The sequence below is a fragment of the Megalopta genalis genome, chromosome 6 (assembly GCF_051020955.1).
Source record: "Megalopta genalis isolate 19385.01 chromosome 6, iyMegGena1_principal, whole genome shotgun sequence".
NCBI classification, from domain to species: Eukaryota; Metazoa; Arthropoda; class Insecta; order Hymenoptera; family Halictidae; genus Megalopta; species Megalopta genalis.
The window spans coordinates 18189723-18210205 of NC_135018.1; the positions used below are offsets into that span (position 1 = coordinate 18189723).

General features: G+C 47.4%; 1 protein-coding gene across 3 annotated transcripts in view; it reads left to right on the forward strand.

The window, feature by feature from the left end:
• The window catches only part of LOC117227230 (paired box protein Pax-6), a 128127-nt gene extending 107659 nt beyond the window's left edge, over window positions 1-20468 (forward strand). The window contains exons 7-10 of one of the 3 annotated variants that reach the window (XM_076522894.1): window positions 13766-14025; window positions 15092-15405; window positions 16210-16517; window positions 18457-20468. In XM_076522894.1, coding sequence (XP_076379009.1) covers window positions 13766-14025; window positions 15092-15405; window positions 16210-16517; window positions 18457-18551 — 977 coding nt within the window. In that variant the 3' untranslated portion in view covers window positions 18552-20468. Of the gene's footprint in view, window positions 1-13765; window positions 14026-15064; window positions 15406-16209; window positions 16602-18456 lie in introns of all 3 variants that reach the window. The other 2 variants (XM_076522896.1, XM_033482310.2) reach the window with 2 other exon arrangements.
• The last annotated feature ends 15 nt before the right edge of the window (window positions 20469-20483 follow it).

A 20483-nucleotide genomic window follows, 5' to 3' on the forward strand; every position in this document is an offset into this window, starting at 1 on the left:
CCGTTAACGCGGCCGACCGCGGTTGTTAACCGCGGCGTGTCATATTTCGTACGGAACGATTCCGGGAGTTAATTTCTCTTTAACCAGCGATTGTCTCGGCTGTTGCGCCAGCCGGCCAAACTATAACCGAACCAGTCTGCGAACTAGCGAAAACCAGGAGCGTAGGGTTGCCGAGATTGCGACAAAAGCCCCGAGGAAATCGAGGAGAGGAGAAACTCCGCTGCGTAAACGGAGCTTAACCGCACCTCGACGTGGCGTAAGTTGTGGAATAAGAGGAGGACGAGGAGGAGGACGAGGAGGCGAAGGAGCCGGAGAGAAGGTTCGGGAGGCGGAGGCGGAGGTGGAGCGGATAGGTGGATGGATAGAAGAGGAGAACGCGGCGGCGGTAACGGGTGGAGGAAACAGAACTGGTCGAGGTAGGAGGATGCCGGTGAAAAGGGGTTTGCAGGGAAGGGCGGCTCGAACCGGTGGATGGGAGTCTCAAGGCGAAACTTGCAAAAGTACATCGCGACTCAAGAGGCCGGAAGTAATCGCGCGAGTTCTACGCCGCGCGTATCTACGTTATCATCGGCTGATTTCACGGCATTTAGTGCCTGCCGATGGCTCCGCCTGTGCGGCCACCATAGCCGAATCCTCGAATTAAGTAGGGAAATTAAGGGATCGCTGCTTTTCCGACGACGCCGTATACACTTTCGCGGGAAACTTACATCGGAACGCGTCGAATATCGGTTAGTTGTTCGCGCCTCGAAAGTATCAACCCCTTTGCGACGTCGCGTACCAGTTCGGCGACGAAGACTTTCGGAACGGAGTCGTCTGAAGTGATAGCCGTTGCAGCAATCGTGGGGGGTGTAAAGCTTTGCGCTATGTTTTTATAATCGTAGACAATCGGTAACTATAAAAACGAGTCGCAAGGCTCGAATTCGCTCTTCTTCCCAAATTGTCCATTTTCGTGGACAATCCGAGCGTCGGTAAGGGAGACATTACTGTATTCCGTAAGGCGACACTCGCAGAGAGCTGTGAGACACGTTTTAAATATTACATATGTATAGAGTGTCACCATTCGCCATCGACTCGCGTTCTCCGTCGCAGGAGATGAGTCACCGAAAATATAAATTATAATTAAGCTTTGGAAAAGCTTTACGAGAGCTATGGACAGGACTCGGACAGTCCTCGGTCCTCTCTCGACGACAAAACGCGCAAGGTCCAAGATCATATGTAATTCTCTCTCGTTGTTAAGGTTAAATCTTAAATTGTTGTTAAGTCTCGATCTTAATTCACCCATTCACCAATTAACCCTTAGCACTGCGAACCATTCTGGACGTTGGCTACCAACTACTCAGCGCCGCTTTTCGGCAGAAACGGGCATTTACAGACCCTCGTATTATTTAGTATGGTTTTGGAACTGACTAACATATTATAATGATATTGGACTTATATGAATTTGGCTGAAATCAAGAAATTTGCAAAAAGATCAATATTTTATTTTTTATAATTTTGTTATCGTTTGTTTTATAATTTTGTTTTGTCGTTATAATCGCTATCTATGCGAACTCTTTCTCTCGTCGCCTTGTTGCTTGGACGATATCGCTGTCACTGCTATCAAAACGATAGACTAACTGTAGAAGAAAACCTTCTGCAGTTAGTCTTTCTAACATATCTGTATGAACGTCTATCTGGAGCTCATCTTCGCTACTACTTGTGTCACGAGATTCATTCGTGTTTGAACGTTTTGCCATTGTTCTAATAAAAAATATGAATAAATACATAGGTTGAAAATTTCTAATTGTTATTACCAACTCGCAAGATGAAATTTACCAAAAAAACTTTTACCAAACAATTTATTTACCAAGAGAAGAATCACTTTTCCGATTTTCTCACTCGTTAGATCTATCTATACCGCTCGACGCTTCGAACCAGACCGAGTTCAGCTTTGAAAATCTTTTCCTCCAGATTTTATGATTATAAATCTCACTGTACAGTGCGTGCTATGTTCGCATACCGATCTTTCTTCTACGAACTTGCCTTATCGCTCTTTTCAAATGGCGCCTTTGAGGTGCTCGGTCGTGAGCACGCTTCTCACGTTCTCGTCAAAACCCGCTGACATTTCTTGTATATATCTTAGTAATTTTAGTATATTTTGATTCGATTTCTTGTGCCATTTCAAGAGAGAACTTCAGGGAAACATGCGTGTTTGAAAAAGTTGCGCTGAAATAACTCAATTCCCCGTAATCACTACTAAACTTTAATGTCCCACAAGGGGGGACATCCGAGTGATATGCTAGAATTACGATGTCCCACGAGAGGGGACAGCGGAGTGCAAAGGGTTAATTTTCTCCCTTCTCCGCGATCCATTCGGCATTGCTGTCGAAATCGATCGTTGCAAGGGGTTAATAACAGCGAAGCTGATAGAACTCGCAAAGCTGATTTCGTAGGAACCGAAATGAACAAGCTCGTAATGCTGCTTGTTCCTCCCCGATCGGCCGGGAATATAACAATTCCGATGAATTTGGTCAACCGTATATAAGAAGATTCCACGTCGACGACGTTCTAAAGAAATCAAAAGAACTTTGGGGAAAGATATTGGGGATCTTTCTCGAAAAACTGGGATCGGAAAGGTGTGTCCCGCTTGAGAAGTTCTCAGTGCGATAATAATTGGAGCGACCGAAACACATTTTGGGGATACAAAGAGCGCTGATCGGAATTAAATCGCTGAAGGAAAGAACGAGCGAGCGAGCGAGAGAGAGAGAGAGAGAGAGAGAGAGAGAGAGAGGGAGAGAAAGAAGCCGAGGCAGAGACCGAGGCCGAGGGGCGAGCCAGGGCCACGAAAAATGAAAGATTTCAAATGAATTGCGTAATAACCTCCACAGCCTCTTGGTTCTTTCCTTCTTCAGCTCGACTCCCTTCTCCCCCCTGTTCGCTCGCCACCCTATGGAAGAGGGCTGCTTATGTATTCCGCTGCACGGCTGGTTGCACCACTCCTAATGGAGTTTCCAATATTTTCCTTTCCGTCGACTCGCCTCTGTTCCTCGATCCTCCAAACTCGCCAGCTAGTTCTATCTTCCGTCTCCTCGTCGCTCTCTCGGCTCCTCTCTCCTCTCGTCTCTCGTCTCTCGCCGCTCGCCGTTGATCGATTGCCAAACTCCTTCCACTTACCGGTGCTCCTCTTTCTACGCCCTCTCTCGATATCAGTCTGGTGTGTTAATTGTCGTTAGCTCGTTAGGTTTGCGCGCGACACTTCCGCCTCTCTAATTGCTCCTGCTACTTACTCGCTTACGGCCCCGCGCTTCCGACCGCGATCCTGCTCGCTGAAGAAACTTTCTTGTATTTTCGGCGCTCTCGCTCCGCTTCTTGATCGCGTCGCACGTACCATCGTCGCCTGTCAATTATCCGGGGGGAAAAATTGTAGGGGCGCGCGTGTTCGGTCGGATCGCGCGTAAATGTTTCATTTTTGCATGGAAACGTCCGCGCTCCGGGCGCATGGAAAATATTTTCGTATCACGATACTCGGCCGTTCTAATCGAAAGCTCGACGCGCGCGCGAACCGGCCACCGGCTATTTGCATTCGTACGACGCCGTCATAGACGCTTGTTACGTTCGTTGCACGCGCATCACGGCCAGGACGGTCGGCACCGTGTTCCTTTCCAACCATTAAACATCAGCTGCCGTCCCGACCCATTCACGGTCCATCGTGTTTCGTTCGCGAAATCGTTATCGTATCCGCGCACGTTCGCGACTCGCGCGACGAAAATATCCCGTCGTCGCGAACGGTCCGCGCGACGAGTCGGATTCAGTTTTGATACCGTCGCTCACGGTTTTCCCGGGGGCGCGCTAATTAAATCGATCTTAATTCCACCGCGAAAGCCATTGCATAAGCCGTTATAACGGTTGCTCGGAATCTAATTAATGATCTGGTTATTGCAAGGGGATTAATTAATCCGCCATGCGTGCGACGTTTCTTATTGCTACGATAATTAACGATCTTCGTGTAATGGGACGTGATTCTTGACCGGATCTTGCGCGCGAACCAGCGAAAGATGGTGCGCGCTGTTAATTGCTCGAGCGGCGGCCGATTAAAATTACATCGACGATTAGAGAGAAGGGAGCCGATCGGACGAGTACGGCATCCTCTGGCGGAGGCTCCGACGCGAATTCGATAAATTCGTGGGTGGGATCAGGCATTAGACCGAAACGGATTATACGTTGAATTCCTATCCGTTTCTATCGGATCCTCGCGGGACGATAGCGTTCGCGCGACCGTGTCTCCGTCGGTCCCCGCTCCGCCCTCTCGCACCCCCGCGTCTCGCTTTACCACCCTCGGCTTGCAACACGCTCTAACATATCGCAAACCAGGAAGGATGATCCCTCTCGAGTCTCGTATCGGTCGTTACGAGTCTCGCGATATCCGGTCCCTCGGACCCCTTAGACCCCTCGCCCCTCCCCCCTCCCCCACTGCTCTCCCCCGTAATCACTTTCACGGCGGGAAGCGCGAAAAAATATCAAAGTAATCTTCGAAAACTTTCAACCGTGACTGATAAGGCACAGCATGGATTTCCGATACTCTCGTTCCGCGATGAAATCTCATAATCCGGTAATAAGCGACCCGCGATTACGCTGTAAAAAATAATCGAGGCGCTCGACGAGAGCCAGCCGACGCCGGATACAGTCGTTCCACCGCGAAGCTCGTGCCATCGAATAGGGTTGCAGAGCCGGTCACTGGTGGAGCGATCATCGAATAAGAAGTACTAAATTTGTTTAGTTTACTTCGTTTGTTTTCGAATAAAACGATCGAACACGTCTTGTTCGATAAATATAGTAGTTATTTATGCCCGAAAACGAAGCACAAGGGTACTAAATTTGTTTAGTTTACTTCGTTTATTTTCGAATAAAATGATCGAATACGTCTTGTTCGGTAAATATAACATTACTTATGCCCGAAAACGAAGCACAAGGGTACTAAATTTGTTTAGTTTACTTCGTTTATTTTCGAATAAAACGATCGAATACGTCTTGTTCGATAAATGTAGTAGTTATTTATGCCCGAAAACGAAGCACAAGAGTACTCTAAATTTGTTTAGTTCACTTCGTTTATTTTCGAATGAAACGATCGAATACGTCTTGTTCGGTAAATATAACATTACTTATGCCCGAAAACGAAGCACAAGGGTACTAAATTTGTTTAGTTTACTTCGTTTATTTTCGTATAAAACGATCGAATACGTCTTGTTCGATAAATATAGTAGTTATTTATGCCCGAAAACGAAGCACAAGGGTACTAAATTTGTTTAGTTTACTTCGTTTATTTTCGTATAAAACGATCGAATACGTCTTGTTCGATAAATATAGTAGTTATTTATGCCCGAAAACGAAGCACAAGGGTACTAAATTTGTTTAGTTTACTTCGTTTATTTTCGAATAAAACGATCGAATACGCCTTGTTCGATGAATATAACGTTACTTATGCCCGAAAACGAAGCACAAAGGTACAGAAATTATTCTATCCCGCGATAATAATCGTCTCCGCTAGCCTAAACCGTGTTACAGTAATGTCTCTCTAATTGACGCTTAGATTGCGCACGAAAATGGACAATTTGGGAAGAGGAGATGCGATTATTCGAGCATTGCGGTTCGTTTTTATAGTCACGAATTGTCAACGATTATAAAAACGAGCTGCAAGGCTCGTACAATCGTGTCTCCTCTTCCCAGATTGTCCATTTTCGTGCACAATCTGAGCGTCAGTAAGGGAGACATTACTGTACCTCGATGTACATAATCGGATCGATCGAAGACAACCCATATTCAAAACGATTTACTGTACAAATTACAGCGGGCCCTCGATTTTCGCACACAATTGGCTCCTGAAAGTGTGTGCGAATGTTGAATATTCGAAAGTAGAGGGATGTAAAGAAATATGCCCCAAAAACGGTGTTTTAAAGTATTTATTTATTTACTTATATAGCTTTCGTGTGTTTTCTTTGTAAATTTGTCAACAGTTAGTCGAGTACCTCCTTTTTATTTTATTTCCGCGATCAATATAATAGTTAATAGTTAATAATAATGGTTAAAAATTTATCCAGAGATGCATAAACCCTCCGTTCATATTTTTAATTGTCAAAGTCTTGACCTCTCGATCGGAACAACATTGTAATCCGATGGCTAAAAAAAATACGAATAATCGTATATCTCCTCTTCCCAGATTGTCCATTTTTCGTGCACAATCTGAGCGTCAGTAAGGGAGACATTACTGTACCTCTACACGGAATAAAAGTTTGCAAAAGAAGAAGAAGTCCCGTCGATAACGCGAACGAGTTGAAAATATTCCAACGTTGCCAACAGAACCCACGGTGTCTCTGCAGATTTCGTTAACAGTACACGCTCGCATAATCCATTAGCCCCAATAGCCAGCTAACGTTCTTTCTTCGGATCCGCATCTGGAACCAACAGAGAGATACATACTCGACTCGTCTAGGAAACGGCTGGCGCGCGAGCGCTGTTTATCCTCGCTCGTGTCCTCTCACCCTCTGCTAGCCCTTTGCCGCTACCTCCTCCGCCCCTCCCGTTGCCCCTCTGGCCCTTGATCAACCCCTCTATCTCGCCGTCCATTCTTTCGCCGGTTCGCCCGGTGAATGGCCGTTACTAACGCATCATGGCCGGCCATTGTCACCAACTGGCTTTTCTAGTCGATTTCAAAATGATAATCGCGATGTCGGGGGACCGGGAGCGAGGTGTCACGGCGGAACGAGTGGCCCAATGTGCGCTTCACTTTTTCACGTCCCCTCGACGACACGTGGAACCTCCCTTCGACGCCGGTTCACCTATGACGTCGCACCGTTTACGGAAAAGGGGGAGGAAACTCGCGCGTTCGGCGCCAAAAGGATAATAAAAATCGGCGCGAGAGACGAGAAAGAGAGAAAGAGAGAGAGAGAGAGAGAGAGACAGAGAGAGAGAGAGAGAGACAGAGACAGAGACAGAGAGAGAGAGAGAGAGAGAGAGACAGAGACAGAGACAGAGAGAGAGAGAGAGAGAGAGAGAGCGAGAGGAGGGGCCGGCCCCCGGTGGGTCGCATTACGCGTTATTAGTCAACCCCTAATAATATGCCCCGTTCTCCGTGGATCCAGCGAATCGGGCCCTGACTTCCTCTTCGCTCCGGTGAACAATCCCGCTAACATCTGTATCATCGCTACCTATTCGACCATTCGACACGGAGTGCGGTGCATCTGGTCCCTTCTCGAGAATCCTAAAGCGGACCCCTCAGGCAGCCTGAACACCGGCGAACGGGACCTCTGGAATCATCCCCGAGAACACGAAAATCAACGGCGGTTCCTCGACGTGTCCCGTGTCGCGTGTTGCTGCGCTCTTTGAACCGTTCCGCAAGCGAACGAATATTCCGCGATAGGCTCTCGATCGGTTCTTCTCCCTCGTCGCTTTAACAAACTTCTAAATCGAAGGTTTCTCCCCGGCTGCTATGGGATCCACGCACAGCTGACCGAGCACAGCGACTCGAAACGCGTCGCGCGCGAACCTCGTGCCTGGAGGAGCACGCGAGTCAGTGACCTAACAAAAACTCGTCTCGTTTACCACGCGACCAGCGTCAATTATCGAACAATGTGTTTGAAGAAGAGTGGTGGCAGGCCGAGCATATTAAAATCGTTTCCGATAGAAGCGAGCGGCTGGCTCGCGAATCGCGCGCGCTCGCCACTCGGCGCTTGCCTCGCCGCCGGAGAAAGGAAACACAATGACGCCGAGAACCGGAGAGAGGAAAGAATCGAAAAGGTCCCGCGGTTCGATCGCAACAATTGGTCACGAGTCACGAGTGGAGCCACGCACCGTTTAAAACCCGGCTCCTGTTATTGTTACCTATACGCCATTTAAAGCGCGGCATTGTTTCCTATCGAGAGAGCTAAGCGGTCCGCAGAGAGCCCCGTGAATGGCGAAACCGAACGGGAAACCTGCTACTCTCTCTCTTTCTCGAGTGTCCAGAAGAGGAAGCAGAAAGCCACGCGTACAGCAGAAAGTTTAAGAGTTGCTTTGTCGCGTCCCCCTTCCGGCCTCTCGTCGCTCTCGCGATCTCGTTGACACGGTTGGCCTTTCCGATTTCCTCGAGCACCTCTACATTTCGGCCATGCGGCCGCACCGTAGACCGCAGACCGTAGGCCCTTGACCCTTCGACGTCTAAAAAACCATTCGCGGATACGACGAACTTCTCGCTTTCACGCTTTCGTCGCTACGCGCGCCGGCCACGGTATCGTTCGCGCCGCCGAATCGCTTCTCTCGACGTATCGAAAACCGATTTTACGACGGTTCTTCAACTTCTAAAGTAGAAAACGATTCTTCGACTTCTTGTTGCATACCGGTCGAGTCTGACTCGTGCCGAAGATTTGTAACGAGACGAAATTTCTGAAAATGCTGCCTTAAATGAGGAACTGTTACAGTAATGTCTCTCTAATTGACGCTCGGATTGTCCACTAATATGGATTATTTCGGAAGAGGAGATACGATTATTCGAGCCTGGTTTATTTTTATAGTTATAAATTGTCCACAATTATAAAAACGAGCCGCAAGGCTCGAATAATCGTATCTCCTCTTCCTAAATTATTCATTTTAGTGGACAATCTGAGCGTCAGTATGGGAGACATTACTGTACTCGTCATGGAGAGGTGACAGTATTTTGTGAATTTAATGTGGATTTATAGGATTAATGTGGATCGATAGAATTTATGTCAACTGAAGTAAAATTTGCACTCTCAATTATAAGAAAATGTCACCGATCTGTACGACTGCCTCGTGTAATCTGTTATGCTTCGCAAATGTTTTACGCTGTCCTAAAAATTACAGTAATGTCTCTCTAATTGACGCTCGGATTGTCCACAAAGATAGGCAATTTGGGAAAAAGAGATACGATTAATTTGAGTCTTGCGCCTCGTTTTTATAATTACCGATTCTCAACAGCTATAAAAACGAGGCGCAAGGCTCGAATAATCGTATCTCCTCTTCCCAAATTATCCATTTTAGTGGACAATCTGAGCGTCAGTTAAGGAGACATTACTAACTGCTCCTTTTCTTCGACTTATTTTTGCACGTAGAATATCTCTTCTTCCGTTTGCACCACCAATTACCGACCACCCTGTGTATCGTCTTTTTTCATCGAGGAATTATTACGATCGAAAAGCTTCCAATCGTTTTAATTGCGCGAAGCAAATTGCGCGGGCAATGGTTGGAGGAACTTCTCCGATCCTGTAATATCTTGCCAGCCGGATGCGTTGACACGTAATATACAGGGTGCCTCAAAATGTCTCGCAATCCGGAAATGGGAGATTCCTGAGGTAATTTGAAGCAACTTTTTCCTTCGCGAAAATTTTCTGTGAGGCTTCGTTTACGAGCTATTAACGAAAAACACTGACCAATAAGAGGCGAGCTCGGCTGGCGCGAAGCGCTGGTTGGCTGGACCGCCTCGCGCCAAATGATCTCGCCTCTGATTGGTCACTGTTTTTCGTTAATAACTCGTTAACGGTGCCTCGAAGAACATTTTTGTAAAGGAAGAAGTTGCTTCGAACGATCCGAGGAACCCGCCATTTCTGGATTGCGAGACATTTTTGGGACACCCTGTATTTACTCGAAGAACGTTTAGTTATCCTCCGTCTGGAAACCGACCTCGACGTCCACGTTTCGATCTTTGGCACCGCTCGATAGAGCGTAGAAATCGCGAATTTAACCAGCACGAACGGCATTTGAAATTTCTAATGGGGATAAATGCCAATGAACGGATCTCCGAAATATGTAATGGGGATAAAGGCCAATTCCTGCGACCCTCCAAGACCCCCTACGAAACGTCCTGTAGAAACCAAAGCGGGCTGTAACCACAATGCCGCCGGAGAACCGGCATTGTAGCGGCGGTAGCACGTTCGAGTGCAATAGAAAAATTCCGGGGGCGAGCCCCGGCGTTTAGGTAAGTGCACCAACGGCCATTATCGGCGTTAATAATGCTGTTCGCCACTTGTGCCCCGACCATTACTCGACAACGACTCCGCCACCTTTATTTTCACGCCGGCCCGACCCGCGTGACTCTTTAAACCTCGTTTTTCTCCCGGTTGTCGTCGTATTTTAACGGTTTTCGCGGCCGAGTGCCGTAGCGAGACCGCGTTTTACGATTCTCATTATTCTCGCACTTTCCTTTGCATCCCGCCTTCCCGTCCTAAACTCGCGGAACCCGGCGCCGCGATCGCCCGCTGATTCGTCGGCCTCGCGAATTGCCGCGCGACAGTGCAGAGACAACATTGGATATTTCTTATCAAATATCGACAGCGACGAGCAAGCAAAATAAAATAGGAGGGTATCGCTCGCATTTAATGAAAATGGGAAACAGAGGTCCGCCATCACGGTTGAACCGACTTGGACCGGGGTTGGCGGGATAATACGTTGAACGACGATCTTGGTTGGGACGGAAGAGCAAAGGGCAAGAACTCGAGAAGCTGGGCGGACGAGTTTCCCCTCCATCGGCGCGGCCCGACGCGGCCCGACGCGGCGATACACATTCTCTCGCCTCCACCGCCCGATCCATTCTTTCCCTTTTCTTTCCCCCAACGTCCAAAACCTTGCTTGCGCGCGGCAACGCTTCCGCGGAAGATCGTCCGTTGCCCATGCTGGGTTCGTACCGGCCGTGGAAAACAATATTAGCAACTGGGGACACGGAGCACGCGAAGAGGAAGCTGCAAACAACCAAGACGAAGCAACCGAGAAAGAAGCCGCGGAGGAAAAGGAAGTTCCGCGTTGTTCCCGATTCTACATCCTGTACTGGAAACTTGCTGCCGGAGCCTTCCGATTCCGCGAGAACTTTAGTACCGCTAGCGTGGCGCCCTGCCAGCTTCCAGAATAAACCTTAACCGCATCCATGAAAGGGAGTTACGGATTATCTCTCGAGTTCTCATCGCTTCCCCGGCGGTATCGTTATGAAAACCAGTTCCAGCCTTTGGGTACCTGGTGGTGGCGAACTTTGATACCCAGCCGCGAGAATTGTTCGCGGCGCGGCGCGGAGAAACGTTCGCTTGGCGGAAAAGCCAAGGATTCGGAGAAACGTCGAAAAATGATTCGAAACGCGCGGAAAGGACGCGTCGGCTGGAAAATTGAAGATTACTCCTAGGCGGAGACGTTACGCGGTGCGATAGCCGGGGAACTTCCCGATTACTGTGTTGCAGTTGCCACCGGTGGAGGGTGAAAATAGCGAAAAGAGCCTGTAATAGAGGAGAGAATTAAACAGGGCGGCGGGGAGATGAAAAAAGGACGGGGATACGGGGGAAGGAGGAGACCTAGAGGAGGAGAGAAGCTGGGACGGCGGGATGGAAAGAGGAAAAGGAAGAGGAAGAGGATGGGACTTCGGTCGGATGACAGAAGCGTATCGTGCTAGGGAGAGCAACGACTGGCGTTGGGACACCCGGCGTCTTATCGTGCATCCCCCTTCGCTCTTTCCTCCGGCTATTCCGCCAGCGTCGCCCTCCCCCCGCGCGGTTCTCACCGCCGAGCCAAAACCCAGTGACGCCTGGGTTCGCTCACCCAGAAACCGACGATAAGGTTCACCCAGCAACGCCTGCCTACCACTCTCTCTCTCTCTCTCTCTCTTTCGCTCTCCTCCCTCTCTCTCCTCCCTATCTCTCTCGCTCTTTCTCTATTCGGTCTCGCATACACGCATCCGCGACTCCGTACTTACACGCATCTAGGTATTTATATAAGAAAACTGACGTGTACGCCCGCCGACGACCCGCCGACGACCCGCCGACGACCCTCGAACCGAGGAAAAAAGGGACGATAGGGTCGGTAAAAACTGGCAACGGTTCGACCGTTCGATGAACCAATCTCGATTCTTTTCTACTAACTGGAAACTGGGCACTCGCTGCTAACCGGAAAAATTCGAGATTCGATTTTGCCCGGTTCTATCAACCCTCGGCCGTGTTCCATTGCAAATTCTTCATTCGTTGCTATCGCGGAAGCGTGGGGGGAACGTCGACGATATAAACGATGGTCGCGTTTTAACCCTTTCTAGGCCACGGATCGCTGATCGACAAAGAGAATCGGCATACTTCGACGGCGAAGGCCGTATGCATTTAAGGACAACTTCGATTCTGTTTTTTAACACGTTCGGCGCCGCGTCGTTCGTTGCATTGGGTTGGCAACTAAGTAATTGCCGATTTGTTCAATGAAATAAAAAATTATTTTTTACTTGGAACGAAGTTTCATTTGTAATGTATTTTCCATTTTGATCGATGACCTTTTGCCATCTCTCTGACAACTTGAAAATTCCACGCTCGTAGAAAGTCTGATCCTTTTCGGCCGAAAACTGAGTTAAGTGAGATTTTACAGCGTCATCATCGTTAACAGTTTTACCACGGAGGGAGTTGTCAGGGATCGAAATAAGTGGTAATCCGATGGCGCGAGATCGGGGCTATATGGTGGGTGTAACAACAATTCCCAACCAATATCCATCAATTTTTGCCGAGTGGACAAAGACGTGTGCGGCCTAGCATTGTCCTGCTGGAAAATGACACCTTTACGATCGACCAATTCTGGTCGCTTTTTCTTGACCGCTGCATTCAATTTGTCCAGTTGCTAACATTCACGGATAATAAAAAATAACATAATAATAATAATAATTTTCTAATATAACATTTACGGATATCATAAAAATGGAAGTGAGAGACATCTATAACTGAAATCGGCAATTACTTAGTTGCCAACCCAATATATTATCAAAACCTCCTCGTTGAAACTGAGGCTAATCCTTTTATTGGTTTCAATATTAACACTATGCCGTCCGGTGGCACCGCGCTGGTGCCATGCAAAAATTATCTGTTGTATGCCGGTGGTACCACTTTGGTGTCATTTTAGAAAACTGAAATAACATTTGAACTATATTTCTTGGGTGTTAAGAAAGTCAGCAAGCTAACTATAGCATTGTGGTCGCTTTTCTTTGACCGCTGCATTCAATTTATCCAGTTGCTAACATTCACGGATAATAAAAAATAACATAATAATAATAATAATAATAATTTTATAATACAACATTTACGGATATCATAAAAATGGGAGTGATAGACATCTATAACTGAAATCGGCAATTACTTAGTTGCCAACCCAATATCATTCGTTTTCGTTGATGCATATGCATATTCGAACAAACTGGATTCGACTAGGACGTTTCGGATGCGAAGAAGTTCTAACGTCATCCGCTATTGTAAATTTGAGAAGTTTTTATTTTTCGATTCAATTAATGAAATTCCTTCGAGTTCGCGGAAATTTTAGCGGCCGATCGTCGGCGCTGATCGCGTCGAAACAACATCGTTCGTATAGATGCAACGTGGATGTGCTGCAGTTTGAAAATATATAACGTAGCGTGCGAAATGTTAACATCGTACAGTTCCAAATTAACTTACTTATCGAAGAAGAAAGCTGTGCTCGATTATCGGGCACGTCCGAAACCGCAACAGCGTCCGCAGCCCATCTTCGCGATCGCTCCGACTAAAGTATCATAATCGAGGCGTTATCTGTTCCAAAATGTTCGCGACCACACCGTGCCCGATTCTCACAACTGTGTCGATTTACCGTGCGGTCGAATATGCGCTTGCCATTATCTTGTTCGCATCCCTGAGAGATTTCTGAAACTCGGTCGCGCACGTTTGCCTCGATACCGATATTGAAACAGAGAGACTCGTAGGAAACGAGGAATGCGATAAATACGTAAAATCCTTGGTCCGTTTGGCGAATGTCCGTTAATTTTCAGTGGCCGAGCTGGAGGGTGGCGCGCACTCGGATGAAACGAACAGCGGGGGTGACAACAGCAACGCTGGGAGCGTGTCGGGCGGCACGGACGACGATCAGGCGCGCCTGCGTTTGAAAAGGAAGCTTCAAAGAAATCGCACGAGCTTCAGTAACGAGCAGATCGACGCTCTCGAGAAGGAGTTCGAGAGGACGCACTATCCGGATGTGTTCGCCAGGGAGCGACTGGCCGGAAAGATCGGCCTACCGGAGGCGCGAATACAGGTGATTACGAGTTCCGATTCTACGATACAGCGTTCATTACAGAGAACCGCCGTAAAATGTAAACGGAAGTATCGCTGTTGGGCGACGACGCTCGGGGAAGAATTTTAGAGGACCTTCGTCGAGGGCCCTTCGCACGCGGAGTAGACAAAATTGTGATTCTGGTCCGATCGCGCGTCGCTCGCCGCTCGCGTCCAGCTACAGTAACGTCTCTCTAACTGACGCCCAGATTGCGCATAAAAATGGACAGTTTGGGAAGAAGAGATACGATTATTCGAGCCTTGCGGTTTATTTCTAAAGTTATAAATTGTCAAGAATTATAGAAACGAGCCGCACGGCTCGACTAATTGTATCTCCTCTTCCCAAATTATCCATTTTAGTGGACAATCTGAGCGTCAGTATGGGAGACATTACTGTACTCGTCATGGAGAGGTGGCAGTATTTTGTGGATTTAATGTGGATTTATAGGATTAATGTAGATCGATAGAATTTATGTCAACTGAAGTAAAATTTGCATTCTCAATTACAAGAAAATGTCACCGATCTGTACGATTGCCTCGTGTAATCTGTTATGCTTCGCAAATGTCCTAAAAATTACAGTAATGTCTCTCTAATTGACGCTCGGATTGTCCACAAAAATAGGCAATTTGGGAAAAAGAGATACGATTAATTTGAGTCTTCCGCCTCGTTTTTATAATTACCGATTCTCAACAGCTATAAAAACGAGGCGCAAGGCTCGAATAATCGTGTCTCTTCCTACCAAATTATCCATTTTAGTGGGCAATCCGAGCGTCAATAAGAGAGACATTACTGTAATTATACTTTTACGCCAGTTCTCGTCGAACCAAGTACATATAGACGTACATCTGTGCCGTAGCAGGTCCACGAAAGTTCGAACGGGAATCGACCGTCGAATCTGCGACAGTCGTAGCTTGTCGCTCGCGTTCGCGAAGATCGAATTATCGCGGCCGGATAATTAGGTGGAGCCTGTAGCCTAGCGATTGACCTGTATCTTCGTCTGTCTTCTCGTTCACTAACTCAGGTCTGGTTTTCGAATCGGCGGGCGAAGTGGCGGCGCGAAGAGAAATTGCGCACGCAACGGAGGGACAACCCGCAGCACCAACAGCAACCGCAACCGCAACAACAACAGCAACAGCAGCAGCAGCAACAACAACAACAACAGCAACAACCGTCGCAGCAGCAACAGCAGCACAGCGGCGGGGTAAGCCTGGTCGGTACCGGACACCCCACGCCGCCGCCGACCTCGGGTATATTGGGTGGCCAGCCGCCCCCGCAAGCACCGCCCTCTCCGCCTAGGATACATCATGGTTTCGCACCCACCGCCGTTTACCCCGGAATACCCAGCATGCCTGATTCGTACAGGTGAGAGGAGAGCGTCGAACGCGGCGCCGCGCCTCACCGCGCCGCCTTAGATCGATCGAGTCTATCGAAGACGAGCCGCGAGTCCGCGCTTAACCTTTTAGACACGACGCGCCACTATAGTGGCTTTCGGGGATGTCATCTTTCAGAACGACACGCCACTATAGTGGCTTTCGCGGATGTCATCTCTCTGAACGACGCGCCACTATAGTGGCTTGCTCTAGTAGCTCACTCGCTCATCGTTCGAACCAAATAATCGTCTTCATGTGCATTGTTTCACACTTCTTTTGTCTTCGCATCGATTTACAACAGTCTACAGGGTGTCCCAAATATGTCTCGCAATCCGGAAATGGCGGGTTCCTCGGAACATTTGAAGCAACTTCTTCCTTTACAAAAATGTTCTCCGAGGCACCGTTAACGAGTTATTAACGAAAAACCGTGACCAATAAGAATCGAATACGGCCGACGCGAGGCGGCCCAGCCAACCAGCGCGCGAAGCCCAGTTCCGCTCATTGGCTCGATCGCCTCGCGCCAGCCGAGCTCGCCTCTCATTGATCACTGTTTTTCGTTAATAACTCGTTAACGGTGCCTCGGAGAAAATTTTTGTAAAGGAAAAAATTGCTTCAAATGGCCTGAGGAACCCGCCACTTTCGGATTGCGAGACATTTTTGGGACACTCTCTGTATATACAGTATCAGAGTCTGTACAGTACACATCAGACTCTGCCGTCCAGAGAAATAGCCTCGCGCAGAATTTAGCCGTACCTAAAAGGTTAATTATCGCGGTTAATTATCCCCGATGTTGCAGTCCGATGACGTCGATGCCGAGCTTCGCGATGTCCGGCGGCAGCCAACAGAACCAGCACACGACCAGCATGTCGTCTCTGTCGACCGGAAGCGGAATGGGCCCGATGGGCATGACCGTCGGCATGACGGTGGGCCCGAGCCCCGGCGCCTGCCTCCAGCAGCGGGACAACGGCTACTCCTGCGGAGTAGCTCGGCCCGCTAGCTACGAGCCTCTTCATCTCGGATACGGTGCGAGACCCACTTGCAGCCCGACTCAGCCTTACCATACGGCGGGCCTGAACCAGTACAATCAGAACACCAGCTCGACCGGTGAGTGTCTACCGCACTCACTGCACTCGCTGCTTGCACTTTAGCGGACGGACTACCACGGATAACACGCTATCGAGCCTGCTGGTAATGGATTATACTCGCTTCTGTGTTACGAACGTCTTTCCGCAACGACAGAGTTCCTCTCGTTTCAAGTCCCCCATCGCTTTGCTCTAACATCAGAGACGTTGTAACGCGCAGAGGCCGTTCAACGAAAAGCTGTCTTTGCTCTAAATTCCAGGCTGGTCCGCGTACATTCTACGATATCGTGCTCGACAGGATTCTCTGTTTCCGACGTGCAAAGACTTTCTCGCAAACCGTCTAAGATTAAACCGCCTCGAACAAAGAAAAAGACGGATCCTAGTTTCTACGTAAACGATACTCTCTTCTGGTCGCTACGGTCACAACTGTGCAGCAGATCGGTGCGTTGAAAGTCGTGGCCAAAGATCACGTTCGAAGTTGCGGAAGGTCGGAAGATGTCACGGTTTGTTTGAAAAAAACGACAGTGCCAACCTTCGACGCGACGCACAGTGGTATAAAAGCTCGAAATCATGGTCGAAATAAGAAATAGCGACGGATTTATTTGAAAATTTGTACGTAAGGGTTTTCATGATCGCTGATTTCGAATCTGAATTAAAAAATTCCAAAAACAAAATGGCGGATCAAATATGGAGGATGGATTGTTGAAAAATTAGGAAATCAGGAAGGCTCCGTGGCTATGCGGGAAGGTCGATCGACTACGAAGCCAAAGGTCCTGTATATAGTTCACTTATTTTTTTCCCAAGATTCTACAGTAATATTTCTGACAATACAATTTTCGGAACGACTTCAACGATTCAGACTGCTGACATCTCGAGGCAGAAAATAATTTTTTCGTGGCTTGTGTCACATCATCGTTCGTGTCGATCACGAATCCTTGCTGCAATATTTTTTGCTTAAAATATTCTATCATCGAATTATCGTCACTATTTAAGTTTTCTTTAATAATAAGGAACACTTCTTTCCTAGTTAGACAGTATCGAAGTCACGAGATCCTGAAAATAGAAAACCAAAAATTGAAACATTTTTTCCAATCTAACAAATTTCATTTTTTTCAAAATAATTTTCGACATTGCCTAATAAAGTGTTTCTTCTAACATCTCAAAACGATGTAAGCAATTTGGCACGATTTGTAGAAAGTTATTCCGTCTTAGATACTCTCGCGAGACAGTTTCCCGTACGTTGACTCACAAAAATGGTTGTAACTGAAAAAAGTGCAACGCGATGCAGCCAATTTTTTAAGCGCAGCTAGATGAAACTATAAACCATGGCTCCGGTAAGTTTGAAAGCAGGCCCTCATAGGCCGCAAAAGTTTCGACTATAACTTTACAGTAAATGCGTTCCATTTGCTCTTATAATTTGAATCTACAATTTATCGATTTACCAATGTAACAGTTAACAATTCGTGAGATGTTAGCGGTACAAAATGTTGTACTTAGCACCAGGAACAATATCCATTTTACACGATTGAAAAAAAACACTTCCACAAAAACATACACGCTTTAAACTATCCACTTCATACTGTCGCTCACGCTCGCGAGTAACGACTGCCCAAAAAACTCGAAATTCGAAGTGTAATCGCCATTCAGGTATAAAAGTATAGGTCATTTCGTTTTTCCCACCACACAGACGCATCATTAAACTAACCAATCCATAAATCAAAAACTCCCCAACGACAACATCGTTTTTTTGGATTTTGGCCATGATTTCAGGCTTCTATACCACTGTGCGACGCAACGTCGTAAATTCATTCGGTTCGGTTTCTTTCTGCGGTTCGTCCCGTTTAATCTTAGACTCCGTTGAACACACTCTAATCGTGCTACGAAACTCTAACGAAATCTATACCAGAACCGTACGTTCGCGCAACGGTTAAATTGATAAACGGCTCGCCGTGATTTTCCAGGTCTGATATCGCCAGGCGTCAGTGTGCCGATCGCAGTGCCGGGTCAACCAGCACCGGACATGGCGGCTCAATACTGGTCACCGAGGCTGCAGTGACCGTGGTGGTCATCGGTGTCGACATCCTCTCCGTAGACTCGAGCTTCTTTGACTTACGTTAGCTTACAAAACGTTAGATACAAGAGAACACGAGGAGATGACGTTCGAAATCGATGAAAGGCAGTTCTTGCGGACGTTCAAAACGATTCTACCGTCACCGATGGCCGTCGTTTGCCTTTGAATCGAGCGGCGATGTCCGATCGCAGATGTCACGAAGCGACACCGCGCGTGAAAATAAGCCTGCATTCGTAAAAGATCGTTTCTTCCGTGCACGACGAATGGTATTTCCCGTGTCGCCGGGCGTGTACGAGCGCGTTACGCTGCGTTGCGAAGCCTCGTTCGACGAATTGCTTTCGAGCCTATTTTTCCTCATGATTTCCAACATGGTCACCGGCGAGAACCTCGAATCGAGCTTAAAACACGGTCCGACGAGAACCTGTCGAGATTCGCTGACCGTGCTCTTGCAAGACGATTCGTACACGCCTAAGAGAATCGAACGCTTTAACCGTGAACAGATTCGCAGACAAATTAACGCAATTATCTCTAGAAGACATTGTTGTCGTAGGCTCGTTACGGACAGAGAAAAAGCAGGAGAGAGAGAGAAAGAGAGAGAGAGAGAGAATGAGAGAGTGTGAGAGTGGAAAGGAGAGAAAAAGAGCGAGGGATCGACACTGAAAGAATTCGAGGAACCCACAGCTATACCTTAGTGACAGGCATCGGTAATTATTGCTTAAAAATCTCCATTAAATTTTTAGTTACGGTCGCAATTTCCTCGAATAGAGCGATTTCAAGGCGGAACAGTTCTCAGGACACGGTCTCAATTTTTCTCAAAGATATTTCTTCTACGGTCCGGCGATGGAACTCGCGAGAGAATCGTTTCAGCGATGCGCAAATATGGCGGCTGATCGGCAGCTTCGTTTCCCGCGGCGATCCATGACGACGCCGCGGGATTTCTATGCAATAGAGGTACTTAACGAGATTCTTTTTAATATGTTCTTAGCAGAATTTTTGTGTACTCGTGTTAACAGGCGCGACGAGATCATTTCGATTCGATGATAATTAAAGTAACGTAGGCAGCAGAAGATATCGACACCTTGCGAACTATCGGAGAAGAATCGAAGAGGCTCGAGAAGCTCTCGAGCCATCTCTGTGCGTCACGAATGTCCGATTGTAAAACGATTCCGCGTGAACAGCGAGACGACGCGATCGTGGTTGTGGTATCGGATTCGCGAAAATTGAATGTAATTCATCGCGCGAACATGTTCTTGTACAAAGAGATTGTAACGAACGACGGTGAAGAGAGCTTGAAAGTCGTCGGAAAGCGACGCTTTCATTTTACGATATTTCTTTGAACTCGAGTTGAATGAAATTCGTATTCGGGGCGAAGACGAAACAAAACAACAACAACAAAAAAACAAAAAACAAAATGTGTTCGAAGACAAGAGGAACGACGAAGAAAATTCGTGACGATAGGCGATTTCGCTTCTGGAGATCGCACAACTCGATTAAGCGGAATAATTCGAAGGTGCGCGACGAAACCGAACGGATGGTATCAACAGCGGGGGGGTAATTAGCAATGGCGTCTGGCAGAGTTTTTAACCGCAGTTCGTAGATGTAACCTCTAGGCCAATAAAAAGAACGTAAAAATAGTTTTTAAGTCGGTATTATTTATATTCGTGTAAGAGGAGAAGAAGCGAGGCAAGCGTAATGGACGTTTATTGTGTGTAAATCGTAATGATATCGACATTTATATATAGTTGATTCTAATCCCAAGTATCCGATAAAAGCAAACTCGACTTCATCGTTTGTATCCGGTGCAAGATGATCGATCCATCGGCGAAAAGACGCGACCGACACCAGGTATGTTAACCGTACGATTATGCATTCGAAATAAATAGTGTGTGCATTTAAGTAAAACCTTGTTTCTTTCAC